The 13792-nt window shown below is 41.0% G+C and overlaps 2 protein-coding genes across 3 annotated transcripts in view; one reads left to right on the forward strand and one right to left on the reverse strand.

Annotated features, from left to right (window-relative positions):
• The window catches only part of NOL6 (nucleolar protein 6), a 28425-nt gene extending 25366 nt beyond the window's left edge, over positions 1-3059 (reverse strand). Inside the window, exon 1 of the mRNA XM_055578837.1 lies at positions 3013-3059. The gene's annotated coding sequence lies outside the window, so the exon portion shown is untranslated. The remainder of the gene's footprint in view (positions 1-3012) is intronic.
• Positions 3060-3369: 310 nt separating this feature from the next.
• UBE2R2 (ubiquitin conjugating enzyme E2 R2) overlaps positions 3370-13792 on the forward strand; it is a 93792-nt gene continuing 83369 nt past the window's right edge. For both annotated transcript variants that reach the window (XM_055578838.1, XM_055578839.1), the window contains exon 1: positions 3370-3551. In XM_055578838.1, the coding sequence (XP_055434813.1) occupies positions 3375-3551 (177 nt within the window). In that variant the 5' untranslated portion in view covers positions 3370-3374. The remainder of the gene's footprint in view (positions 3552-13792) is intronic.

The raw sequence follows: 13792 nt of genomic DNA on the forward strand, positions 1-13792 counted from the left end.
ATTTGAGTCCAGGGAGTGGCATTTGGTCTGGGTGCCAGGTGCATGTTCCAGTGACTTAAGACTAGGGATCTGCCATCTTCTGGGTAAGGGTGGGGCTATGATGAGTTTATGTGGGTAAAATGCTTTGAAGATGAACTTTCTGCCTATTTGTCTACTCATAGCCTTGCTATTAAAAGTGTCAACATCACCACCTACTGTTTCCAGGTCAGCAATCTTCTTGTCCTTAAATTGAGTAGTGGGGAGGAGGAGAAGTCAGAATCAGTCATAGTCCATCCTTTGGGAAGGAGGGGCTACACTGACTAAGATGTGCTCTAATGCCAGTGAAGTTTGGTCTCAAGACCAAGAGAATAGAGTTGGGAGCTAAGGAATGGTTATTTAAAATATTGAGGCTTTGTGTCTGAGAAAAAAAAAATAACACCAACAACAAAATGAAGGGGCTCTTTCCTTGTGGATAGTGCATAGTAACTTCCTTCTTAAGAGGACAGAAACGAGGTAAAAAGAGTAACTTTACAGTGGAGAAACCTGACACACTAGGTCAGCCAGGTGATTGAGGTCAATATCAGCATATCAACACAGCATTGTTGATATTATGGGCTCTTGATATGATGTGATGAAAATATTTTTCTCCTGGGATCTCTTCCCCTGTGGGCATGCTCAGTTGCTCAGTCATATCAGACTCTTTGCCACCCCACGGACTGTAGCCAGCTAGGCTCCTTTGTCTATGGAATTTTCCAGGCAAGAATACTGGGGTAGGCTGCCATTTCCTCCTCCAGGGGATCTTCCTGACTCGGGGATTGAACCAGCATCTCCTGCATTCGCAGGCAGATTAGGATTCTTTACCACTGAGCCACCTGGGAAGCCCCAGGATCTCTCCCCAAACTCCAGTTTAATCATGAGAAAAACATCACAAATTCTAGCTGAGGGATATTCTAAAGTATACTTGACCAGTACTGTTCAAAACTTCCAAAGTCATCAAAAACAAGGAAAGTCTGAGAAACTTTCATAGTTGAGGAGCCTTAATAAAATATGAAAACTAAATATAGTATCTAGGATGGGATCCTGGAACAGAATAGGGACATTAGGTAAAATCTAAGGAAATGTGAGTAACTAAGATTTTAGTTAATAATATATCTATTGGTTCATTAACTGTAATAAATGTACTACACTAATGTAAGATGTTAATAAGGGGAAATTGGATGCCAGGTATATGGAAACTATCTGTACTATTTTCTGTGTTTTTTTTTTTTTTACGTCTATTAAAAAATGCAGGGGGTGGTATCCAGAATATAACTATGCCTTGAAAAAAATTTTTTTTCTTATTTTAAAGTTCCTATTTATGGAGCATTTACCATATGCTGGTCATTGTGCTAAACTCTGTACATAGATGATTTCATTTAATTTTTATAATTGTTTATACATTAGGCATAATTAACCTCTTTTACAGAAGCTAATGAAAAAGGAAGAGGTAATATAATATAAATGGTGAAGCCAGGATTGGAACCAGGGATGTTTCTGATCCCAGAATTCTAGGTGTGTGGAACTCACAGTATCCTGCCTGTTCTAGAAAATGTTCAGTTTTCATAGGACAGGCCTTCCAAAGAGAAACGGGGCCTAAATTATGGGGATTGCAGACCATTTCCACATCTCACTCCACTCATGATTTTAAAAGAACCCCAGTTCTAAGATCTGCAGGGGGTCAAAGTTCAACCAAGTACCTCATTTTGCAAATGGGTAAATAGAGGATAGCCACAGCATTTGTCCCAAATCACACAGAAAAGGGCCAAGAACCCAGGTTCAGTCTGTATGATTATTTCTCTTTTTATTTCCCACAACTTCCTCTTTGTAGTTAAGAAGGGAAGTAGAAACTGACCTATCTGCTTTCCCCATTTCTCGGATGGGAAACTGCACTTCAACCCCCTAAGTTGGTAACACGCTGCTCTCCAAGGACACAATGGCATGAGGACTGGACCTGCAGAAATATCAGGACGCTTGTTCCCACCGACAAAACCCGCACTGTCAGCACATCCTTGTCAAGCACCTACTGAGTGCTGGGAGGACAGACCGTGTGTCATGGCGGGGTGGGGAGGGGACGTTAGGCCTGCAGAGGATCAGGGCTCTTAGGACAACTGCGGGAGGCCTGATACAAGTAGGGGGAGGAGGGCGATGACAGCTCTAGGACAGAGGTCCCTTCCCTGGCGCGCCTTTGGAAACGTAGCGTCAAGCCGCACAACCGTCATTTTGGGGACAAGGGCATCCCCAGGGGCCACCCTCAAACCCCGGCCCCCACCGTCACCCCCCACTGCCGCTTGGCCCTTTAAGGGCGGGGGACGCGCGCCAGCGTCACAAAGCGCCGCCACCTGGCGGGGCGGCGGAGAGGAGGCGGGGAAGTGGGAGGAGGAGGCGGGGAAGGAGGGAGAGGGGGGCGGGGGGCGGGGAGGGAGAGGGGGGCGGGGGACGGGGAGGGAGGGAGAGGGGGGCGGGGGGGAGGGAGAGGGGGGCGGGGGGGAGGGAGAGGGGGGCGGGGGACGGGGAGGGAGGGAGAGGGGGGCGGGGGGGAGGGAGAGGGGGGCGGGGGACGGGGAGGGAGGGAGAGGGGGGCGGGGGGGAGGGGGGAAGGAGAGGAGGGAGAGGGGGGAGGGGGGAGGGGGGAGGGGGGAGGGGGAGGGGGGGAGGGAGGGGCGCGCGCACGCGCGTCGCGTCGGGCGGCTCGCCGCCTAGAGTCGCTCTCCGCCAAGAGCCGCCCTCCCTCCCGACGCGCGCCCCTCCTCCCTCCCTTCTTCTTCTCAGCTTCGTCGCTCCCGCGGCGCGAGGCGCTCTGGCTCTTCTCCTCCTCCTCCTCCGCCGTCACCCCTCCCCCCGCGCAGCCGCCGCCGCCGCCGCCGCGAGACCCCCGCGTGTCGCGCTTCCCCCGCCCTTCGGCCCCGCGCGCCCTTCGGCCCCGGCGGCCCCCGAGGAGAACAAGAGAGCGAGCGAGCGCGGCGCTCCCGGGCCATCCCGGCCCGGTCTCCTCACCGTCGCCGGCCTTTCGCCGCCTTCCTCCGCTTCCACCTCTTCTCCCCCCCCCGCGCCAACCAAGTTGAGGCCCCCTCCGGGGGGGGGGGAGGCCCGAGACCCGGAGCGAATTTCTTTAACTCTCTCCACCCCTCCCCCCACCCCGGCCCGAGTGTGAGGAGAAGGGCCCGGCCCGGCCCGCGTCGTGTGTGAGGAGGAACCGGGCCGGCCCACGGGCCGTGTGGGGCCTGGTCCGGGCCGCCGGGTGTGTGAAGACAGGGGCCCGGAGCGGCCCGGCAGAGGGCGAGCGGAGGGGAGGAGCCTGGTCCGGCCCGGCTGGTGCGTGAGGACTGGGGCCCCGGCCCGGCGCCGCCGCCGCCGCGATGGCCCAGCAGCAGATGACCAGTTCGCAGAAGGCCCTGATGCTCGAGCTGAAATCCCTGCAGGAGGAACCGGTGGAGGGCTTCCGGATCACCCTGGTGGATGAATCCGACCTCTACAACTGGGAGGTTGCCATCTTCGGACCCCCTAACACGCTCTACGAAGGCGGCTACTTCAAGGTACCCTCACCCCCTCTCAGGCTTCCCCCGGCGGAGGCCGCGGTTTTGGGCTGTTTTCCCGGCCGAGAGTGGGAGCGCGGGGGAGCGGAGGGGGCTCCTCACCTCGGCAGCTCCCTCCCCCCATCCGTGGAGGCAGGAAGGCCTCGCTTGCTCACCCGGTGCCTTTTCTTTGTCATGGGGGCGGGGGCGGGAGGCCAGCCTGCACCGGGAAATAGGAAAGCCTCTGTGGCTAGGGTAGTGGCTACCGGAGGAGGAGGGGGGAGGTCTTTGTTTTGTTTCCCCCGCCGAGGGTGTACGGAAAGAAAGGTGGTCTGTCCCCCACGGCCTCCCATCAGAACCATCTCTGCGCCGGCTGGAACTACCCCAGAGGGCAGAGTGACCTGCACTTATGGGATTGGACCTTTTTTGGGGGGGGGGGGGGGGTAGGAGAGTGGGGGAGGGGTATCGGGCTGTCATTCCAGAGGCTGCCTACTGACCTGACATTTTGGGGATTTGAGGGCTTCTTGCATATAGTGGTGGTTCCAACTTCGCATTCCAGTGGGTGGTAATGGAGAATAGGACCCTAGGGGTGGTAAACAAGGGCGCCTGCGTTTTCTTGCCATCAGCCACTTGAGGGAACTCGAATTTAGCCTTCTTTCTGTCCTCATTTTCTATTTATTTCAGTGCTGTTTCAAAATGCCCTTTGTCCTCACCCTGCCACCAACTTTACTGCACTCTCCCCTGCCTTCCCTGGCCTCCCGTGTAGAAATATCCACTGAAGGCGGATCATTTTATAGGGAGATTGATAATTTCCCACTTCAGGGAGACAAAATTGAAACCTTTTGCTCAGATGGCTAACTCTAGCAAACGGGGAGGGGGGTGGTCTCACAGGTGAAGAGTAACATCTGCGGTGGGATGGTTTCACAAAGTAGGACCGCTCCTTAGCGACCGTAGATATACTTTCTATTGTTTTCCAGGATGTTAGAACAGTGGTTATTATCATTCCTGAATCCAGTAGTTTTTTCAGTTCCCAAATAGATAGTTGGAAATATTGAGGGTCTTTTGTTTTTGTTTTTATTTAACCATTTTTTAAGGGGAAAATCACAGATTGAAGGTCGAGGTTTTAAATGGTGGGGGACAGGAGGAAATGAGTGCTTAGGAATTCTTTTAAGTTAATTTTTTTTAATTTCCAGAATTAAGTAAAATAGGTCTGTGAGTCAGTCTTAGTTTGTTTTGAAGGGAGGGGCTATCTTGGCATAAGTTTTAAATGAGTATCTTAGTCATGCAATTACGTGTATTTTTAAGGACTGCCCAATTACTTTAGTTTCTACTCTTCTAAAGGTAGAAGCCTCAGTTTCAGGCTTGAGATTGGGTCTATTTGTAGAAAATGTGAAGAATTGATTGGGGAATGTTTACTATTCTTGTCTGTGATAGTCACTTAATGCCTGTTTAAAAGCATGCGTTTAGTATTTAGAATACTGTATATACCAACCATACACTGTACTCTTCAGAGGAAAATACTTGCAAAATCTACTGGCTAACTTTAGTGAAATGAAGTTTAATTTCTAAAAAGTATCATTATTTGGGACAATCACTTGTCAGGATAAATGTTTACTAGCTAGAATTATCTTACTCCTACGCAATGCATTAAAAACAAACAACAAACAAAGGAAATAATGGGTTTAAAATGGTAATAGTTTTGCTTAGGTAATTGAGAATGGAGTGTGGTGAACTCTCTCAGTTTGGCATAGGTAATATGGAAGGAGGATTTTTTGAAGCATGCACTGATTTAAATTAACTGCTTTTTAAATTCAGTCTTATTTAAAAAGAATCTCGTTTTGTATGTTTTAGATACATATTTTTTTATTTTTGTGACATGTAAAAAATGTACGAAAATTCTTAAACACTTAGTGTTTTAGTCTTATGTGAGAATTTTGTTCAATTTTGTTCTCTTCTGCTTTTTTTTTCTTTATTAAATGGCTTTTTATTCCAAAGTCCTTCATTGGAAAAGGCAAATTTATGGTCGTGAGCAGTTAACACTGGTGATAGGTTTAAAACTATTGTTTTTTATTTCACTGCTTTTGTGAAACAAGGCTTTTAGTGTGTCCACTACAGCTGCAGTTAAAAGTTGGCACAGATCTTTCTGTACTACTATTCTCCCTGATCAAATGGTGGTTCTTGAACATTTAATATAATTTATTTTCAAGTGAAACTATTTTCTTTATGGTGTGTTATAGTTTCCAAAGGCAGTGGGGCTTCCAGTCATTTTAAATTTTTCATAATTTAACTCCTTTACCTTTTACATATTAATATACTTCTAACTGAACTTATTCACCATGAAATAGTTGACCCTAGTCTGTTTTAACTGTGGCATCTGTTGTAGTAGAGAATTGTGAGACCTGTATTTCAAAATTTGTTTTTTCAACTTATTTTTCAAATATCTTGAATCTGTATGATTCTTAACTTGGGTTGGGGATCGAGAGGAATATAGATGCATGGTGGGCAAAAGTAGTTTCTTGTGTCTGATTTTCTACATGTTATGAACTCTTCTTTGGCCTCATTATCTTTTTGTCCAGTTTCTTTAATTTAAAATTTTTTTATTTTTATTTTATTTTTTTGGCTGCCCTGAGTGGCATGTAGGATCTTAGTTCTCCCACCAGGGATCAAACCCTGGTAACCCTGCTTTGGAATCCAGGAGCTTTAACCGCTGGACTTCCAGGGGAGTCCTTTGTCCAGTTTCTTGATCTCATTGATTCACAGGGTGAATTTCTTTGCTGCTTCAAATTTTCCCTCTGGGGTCAATCATTGTAGAACACAAAGTAGGAGATGACTTAGAATACCCAGAACACTTCTGATCTTAATTTTGCTAATGTGGAGCGAGTTGGAATTCTATTCTGTTACTGGAAGAGGAACTTGTTGATCACGTGAGCAGTAGTAATGACTTTTAACAAGTTTACCCCTATTCTTTTTAAAACAACTATTTTTTCAAATAACTCCTGATAATGATCATAACTTAGTGTGACTGCTTTTGTATAGAACCTCCTTGTAACTCCTGCATTATTTATATAAATACAAGATAGCAATGAGTCTGGAGATCAGAAAGAGTGACTCTTTCATGATAGGCGTAATATTTAAGTGTTACAGAATGCTTAAAGTATTGCAGGTTTTGTAGTTTTGATTTTATTCAGTAATGTATGGGAATGAAATACAGGTGTGTTCCATTTTTTGATAACTCCCAACAGATAAAATTTAGGAAGTATTTGTTACATTTTCAGAGTTTTCCTTAATAGGATATTCTTTATCAAATGTAACACTTCATTTTATATTAAAGAAACTTCAATAGTAATTGTTTAAGATAAAGGACATACATTATTTTCATTTGTTCTGGAATCTATTCTTCACGTGCCACCCCTCCGTGCCCCATAAAAACTATTTTATGACTCTGAAATTTTTAATATATAGTTGAAACAATTTTTCTAAGTAGCTTTGTCTTTTTGGCGTAGGGATCCTTTTGAGAACTTTATAAATTTTCTTCAGAAGACAGTGAGAACACAAACTAGCTTATATGTAGGAGGGTTAACTGAATCCTTGTTTTAAGGGATTTGATCATCAGCCTTAAAAACAAAATTAAACTCCTTTAACGATGTAAAAAAAATACTGCTTTTTTAAAAAAAAATTATGAAAAGTCTTTCAGTCAGTTAAAATTTTCTTAGTTTAAAATTCTTTTCTCAGTCAGTTTAAGAACACCTCTTATGACTCTTAGCTGTACCCTTTTCTGGAAGTTGAACTTGTCTTGAGTGCTGGGTGAACTAAGGGAACATTTTAAGTGGAAACATGGATAATGTACATTGATTTGGGACACTGAGTGCAATTTTAGTCCCCAGCCTGCATCCCTGGCAAATGCAGCATTCCAGTATTTCATAGATTATACTTTTACCATATTAAGTTGATTCCAAGATGCGTATTTTTCTAGTTTCACATCTCAAATTTGGAATGAGTCCAGGACTTCTTAGAATTGCCATCAGCTAGGTGGCACTTGTGACCTAGCTGCGAGAGACCCTTGCATTGAAATCATCTGATAAAATTTTTTTAAATGCCAGCATCAGTGTCTTAAATTTGATCAATAAGAATTATTTCTTTTTGAATAAAGGATTTGTTTCCTTAGTACTTTTTTGCTGCATGTTGATTCCTCTATTTCAGAGATTGTGTTAGTAAACAATAATTATTGAACACACACCAAAGGCAAAGCACTATAGGAAGTGTCACTACTTTTCAAATAGTAAGGATAAGTATTAGGACATTGATAACCTTAGAACTTTTATGAATAATCCTCATAAAAGTCTTTGTGCAGAAATGTGAGGGATAGGTGTTACTGACAGAATTGTAATGGTAATTAAAATCAAAGTTTTAAGGCCAATTAGTGCATTGGTCAACATAACCACAGTCTGTCATGATTAAATATTCTGCTCCATTTTTAAAACTTAGTGGTCCTAGGCTAAGTAAGGTTCCAAAAGAATGTCTGTTGGAGACAGGTGAAATAAAAGAGGTTATTCAGGAAATTGGCCCACCTCCGCTAATATAGTTTGGGAAAATAATAGAGTTATAAATTCAGGATTTAAGACAACAGAACTCCTATCTTGCTGAAAGGTCATATTTAAACTTTTTAATTCTTTCATGTTCCTGAAATTCTTTTGGACGTTTCATCATATACAGCTACATATATATCTGAATAAGACTAAGCTGAACCTCTTTGAAAGTGTTTTGTCAGCACAGAATTAATTCATTTCAGCTTGGTTCAGTGTGAAATTATTATTGAGTTTATGCTTAAGTATCTTTAAACGAATTGATTCTGAAATTTTGGAATGATAAATACTTAACTGAAGAGAAAATTTTAGTTTGGATTGCTAAGGTTTGATTTTACATAAATTTTTCCTCCATATAAGAATTGAAATATTCAGGGGAAAAAAAAGAATTGGAATATTCAGATTTGGGGATATGTATTTAACATAGAAAGTGAATATCCACTTTAAGCACCTTTAGTTGATTTGTTTTAATAACAAATTAAATATGTTTTTGTTACAACACAGTAAATTACTGTTGTAAACTTGTTGGCAGGGTAATTTAAAACATGCAAAACTCTGTCATGTCTAATTGCAGATACATGCTACTATCCTTATTACAGTAATGTAGATGTTAGTAGCTAACGTGTATGGAGTACTTGCTATGTGCCATGTACTTTATATAGACTATTTCATACAATTCTCCTGTGAGGTGTGCTGCTATTACTCTCATGTATATAGAGAAACAATCACAGAGCTTATTTAACTTGCTCTGCTGGGTCCTCAGCTAGGAAGTTGTAATATCAAGATGGATTTTCAGACTGCTTGGTTCTAAAGCCTGTGTATTCTCTTGGTGAGATCTTTTATCATTTTGGATGATGTTTGAAGGTACAGAAATGGAGCTTTAAGAAAATAAAATTTATGGACGGGACTTCCCTAGTGGTCCAGTGGTTCAGACTCTACTTTCTCTCCAGGAGGTTGCGGATTTGATCCCAGGTTGGGGATCTAAGATCCCACATGCTGCATGGTGTAGTCAAAAATGTAAATAAATAAATGAAATTTTGGGAACATTTGAAAAGGAACTTTTTAAATTGTAAACTTTTTAAATTGTACAAGTTTAAAGGTCACAAGGGTAATTTGTTCCTTCAAATTTCAGGGAGATTATTACGACTTCTGCTTATAAGTCTTAAATTGACTGAAGAATTGGATTTTGATGTTGTTCTTGGACCACTTGGATTAGAGAGTGACAAGTCATATTAGGATTTCTTTTTTTAATTAGCAAATTGACTCCTTTGATAGCAACTTTTTCATTATGGGAAGAGTGGGATGGTACTAGAGTTCAGAAATATATAATCTTAAAAAGCTACTTTTGGTTTTAGAGATGATGGTAAACATCTTTGAAGTCATACTGGATCATAGAGGAAGTTAAATTTATTAGTGCAGTGTTGCTTTATGCTTTTAAAATAACGTCAGTACTTTTCCAAGTATATTTAAACGTCATAAGAAACTTGAGCAGTGTAGAGTTGAGACTTTATTGTTTTTTCAGTTGAGTTTTAACTGGTATTCCTTATCTGTATTACAGCATCTTTTTTTTAAAAATTATTGATATATGTAATAATTTGAATGAAGATTACACTGAGTGAAAAAGTCAATCTCAAAGGTTACATGGTCCCACTTGTTTAACATTCTTAAAATGTCAAAAATATAAAGACTAAAACCAGTGAGTGTGGGGCGGGGAGTGGGAGGAGGGAGGAGGGGTTAGAGATGTTTGGGTTATGGGAACAAGGTGGATGTGACTATGAAGGAGGAGCATGAGATCTTTGTGGATGGAATAGTTCTATATCTTAATTGTATTGGTAGTTACACAGATCTACGCAGGCCATAAAATGATGCAGAACTGCACTCATATATTGTACCAGTGTCAAATTCCTAGTTCTAATATGGGACTATAATTATGTAAGACGCAGCCATTGGGGGAAATTTAGTGAAAAATAGATTTCTGTGTACTATCTTTGCAAATATATGTTGTGAATCTGTAAGTATTCCAAAATAAGATATTAAAAAATTAACCATCAGAGGAAGCCATATATTCATGCATTTTATAGCATCTTGAGATCATTGCCATAGTTTCAGTCTATGTGTATTTGGATTTTCAGATTTCACAAAGAAAGTGAAGGTGAAGTCCCTCAGTCCTGTCCAACTCTTTGAGACCCCGTGGACTGTAGCCAACCAGTCTCCTCCGTCCCGGGGATTCTCCAGGCCAGAATACTGGAGTGGGTTGCCATTTCCTTCTCCAGAGGATCTCCTTGATCCGGGGATCGAACCTGGGTCTCCTGCATTGTAGGCAGACGCTTTACCTTCTAAGCCACCAGGGAAGTCAGATTTCACAGTTATTTAGTTATCTGCTTTGCTGTATTTGCTGTGCGGACAGCTGATGCTTAATTTGAGGGATAAATCCCTTGAAATAATTTGGATTATGTGACTTACTTAGTAGCATACATAGTAATTCAGATTATAAACATTGAATGTTTATTATCTCATTGAAAATAACCATTTATAAGATAATATTGGCAAAGTGACAAAAAGTTGGACAATATTTAGTGATTCTTTATAGAAGAGTGATTTAAAGCTTAGAATACAGATTTTTAAGTTTACTGGAAATCATACTTCATACTATATATGGCGAAACAAAAAAGTTTCATTATTCAAAAAAATATCCTTCATATGATTTGAAACTTTTGAAATTGTTGATAGAGGCACAGGTAAAATTTCTGTAATACTTCATATTCATATTTGATTTTTTTTTTTAATTTATTTATTTTTGACCGTGCTGGCTCTTCATAGCTATGTGGGCTTTTCTCTAGTTGTGGTGCACAAACTTCTCACTGTGGTGGTGTCTCTTGTTGAGCACATGCTCTAGGGCGCTCAGTCTAAAGGATTTGTGGCACATAGGCCCAGTAGTTGTGGATTCCAGACTCTAGAGCATAACACTCAGCAGTTGTGGTACACAGGCTTAGTTGCCCTGTGGCATGCAGGATCTTCCTGGATTGGCTGTCGACCCCATGTCCTGCATTGGCAAGCAGATTTTTTTTACTACTGAGCAACCAGGGAAGCCGCACATTTGTTTTTGACTAAAATATAGTATTACTCAGATTATTTTCCTCCTTTACCAAGTTGAATCTGAATCACCTTTGGATATTAAAAATAAGGTTCACAAGAAGCAAAGGTTTGCCGCTAATAAGGACATTAAGAAGTTGTACAATAGATTCTGAGGGCAGTTCCCAAAAAAGAGTTTTGAACAGTGGCAGTCTAGCACTGTTGGAGTGGTATATAGCCAACCTTCTGAGGTGTTTGCTTTGAAGGGGACAAAGCTCATTTGAGTTCTGTGGTAGTTGAGTTTAAAACAAACAAAAACCTTATTACTTAAGGCTCATCTTGGTCTTGTCACATAACTGCTCTTTCTCCCATTGACTAAATAGGGAAAGGAACAATATAAGCTAATCCTTGTGGAAAACTTCCACAACTTCCCTAAAATTAAAAAAAAAGAAGGGAAAAAACACCAACAAGGTCCTACTGGATAATATAGGGAACCATTGAATGTACTGTAATAAGCCATAATGGAAAAGAATATGAAAAAGAATATATATGCACCTAACTGAGTCACTTTGCTGTACAGCAGAAATTAACACAACATTGTAAATCAACTGTACTTCAATAAAACTTAAAGGGAAAAAATATATAGTAACTGTCCTCAGGGTTTTTACCCTGAGTTCTTTTGCTTTGTTAATCATGTTTCAACATTTACTCTTAAGAAGGAAGGAAAAATAGCTAGACAAAAAAAGAGACGTCTTAAACTGAAGATACGGAAATTCTGTTGAATTTAGATTGTATCTAAGGAATCTTATGTTAAAAGGGTTTTAAGGGGAGTGCACTTCTGAGTTTGGATTTGATGAATTACTACGTTTTTTATATAACCATTTTTTAAAAGTTTTTTTTAATTGATAAATTGTTGAATAAGTAATGTACAGAGAGTTTCCTTAAATAAAAATGATGTAAAACTGAAAGTGTAAGTGGTAAAACTGAAAAAGTTACTTGAGGTCATGTATTATACTAAGAAAATAAGATATTTTTAGCTTAATTTTTTTTTTTTTTTTTTTCCTATTGTGTCCAAACCTAGTAGTGTGAGAGTCTGTCTAAATTCTTAGATTATGGGCTTCTTAAGAAATGACTAGATCTTACTTCAGTCTTTGAAATTCCTTAGCATTTGGCATAGGACTTGAAAGAGTAATACTTAATCTTTTGGGGGAGGTCACATCTTTTAAGAATGACCCCCTGCCCAGTTCTCTGGGCAGTTTCAAGAAATAACTGATACCTGAGTTTCTTCATAGATCTTAGGTGATTAGTCCCTTGTCTTGAATATAGTGGTTAAGACTAGTGGCTCAGTATTTGGACTGCTTAGTTCCTCTAGTTGTGCTTGCCCTTTTTGGAGAACTTTGATTTTATTTGGATTTTTCCATCAGTGACCTTTTTCTGTAGTTGCTGGGTTGCCTCAGTTAAATCTAATTTTCTTAGTGACTGAGGTTAGCTAAAAATTAATTAACACTGAAATCTTGGTTATAGTAATATAGGAAATTAGGATCTTTGTAAAGGGCTCCTCTTATAATTTAAGTATTAGAAAACTTATTTGAGAGAGGTTAAGAATTTTGGAGCAGTGATAACGAGAGGCATTGGGAAAACCGGCTAGAAATAGCAACTTCGACTTTTGTAGTCCCATGAAGATAAAGATTGCTTAACTTCATTTGGAAATCTACTGAATACAGCAAAATAATTAAATCCAGTTGTTTTAGCTTTTTTAAAGAATATCTGAAGACATAAGATTTTATTTTTTTGAATCATTAAAAAATTTTATTTATTATTTACTTATTATTTTTTATATTTGGCTGCACTGGGTCTTTGTTGCTTTGCATGGGCTTTCTGTAATGGCAGTGTGATCGGGGACTACTCTTCCTTGTGGTGCTTGGGCTTCTCATTGCGGTGGCTTCTCTTGTGGAGCACAGGGTCTAGGCACTCGGGCTTCATTAGTTGCAGCACTCAGGCTCGGTAGCTGTGGCACATGGGCTTAGTTGCCCCATGGCATGTGGAATTTTCCCAGACCAGGGATTGAACCCATGTCCCCTGTATTGGCAGGCAGATAGATTCTCCACCAGGGAAGAATCTAGTCGCCACCAGGGAGGTTTGACATAAGATCTTTTAAAAGCAGACTAGAAGTGCATTTTAGAAGCACAGAATTTTTTATACAGTGGAGGATTTTTAAATATTGATTGTAAAATGTTATGAATATTTTAAATGTCCTTGATACATTAAAGGAATCAGAATAATTAGAAAAGTACATTTTTATAGCTGTTCTTTGAAAATATGCTGCATATGTGCAATTTGTTAAAGAATAATTTTTATGGCTTTTAGCCAAATATGTTTATGTTCTTCTTTCTCCTGTATCTATATCTATATAGTTCTGTTCAGTCACTCAGTCATGTCTCACTCTGTTGACCCCATGGACTGCAGCATGCCAGGCTTCCCTGTCTCTCACCAACTCCTGGAGCTTGCTCAAACTCATGTCCATCAAGTCAGTGATGCCATCCAACCATTTCATCCTCTGTCGTCCTCTTCTCCTCCTGCTTTCAATATATAGTCTAAATATAAAAT

This window comes from Bubalus kerabau, chromosome 4 (genome assembly GCF_029407905.1).
Source record: "Bubalus kerabau isolate K-KA32 ecotype Philippines breed swamp buffalo chromosome 4, PCC_UOA_SB_1v2, whole genome shotgun sequence".
NCBI lineage: Eukaryota > Metazoa > Chordata > Mammalia > Artiodactyla > Bovidae > Bubalus > Bubalus kerabau.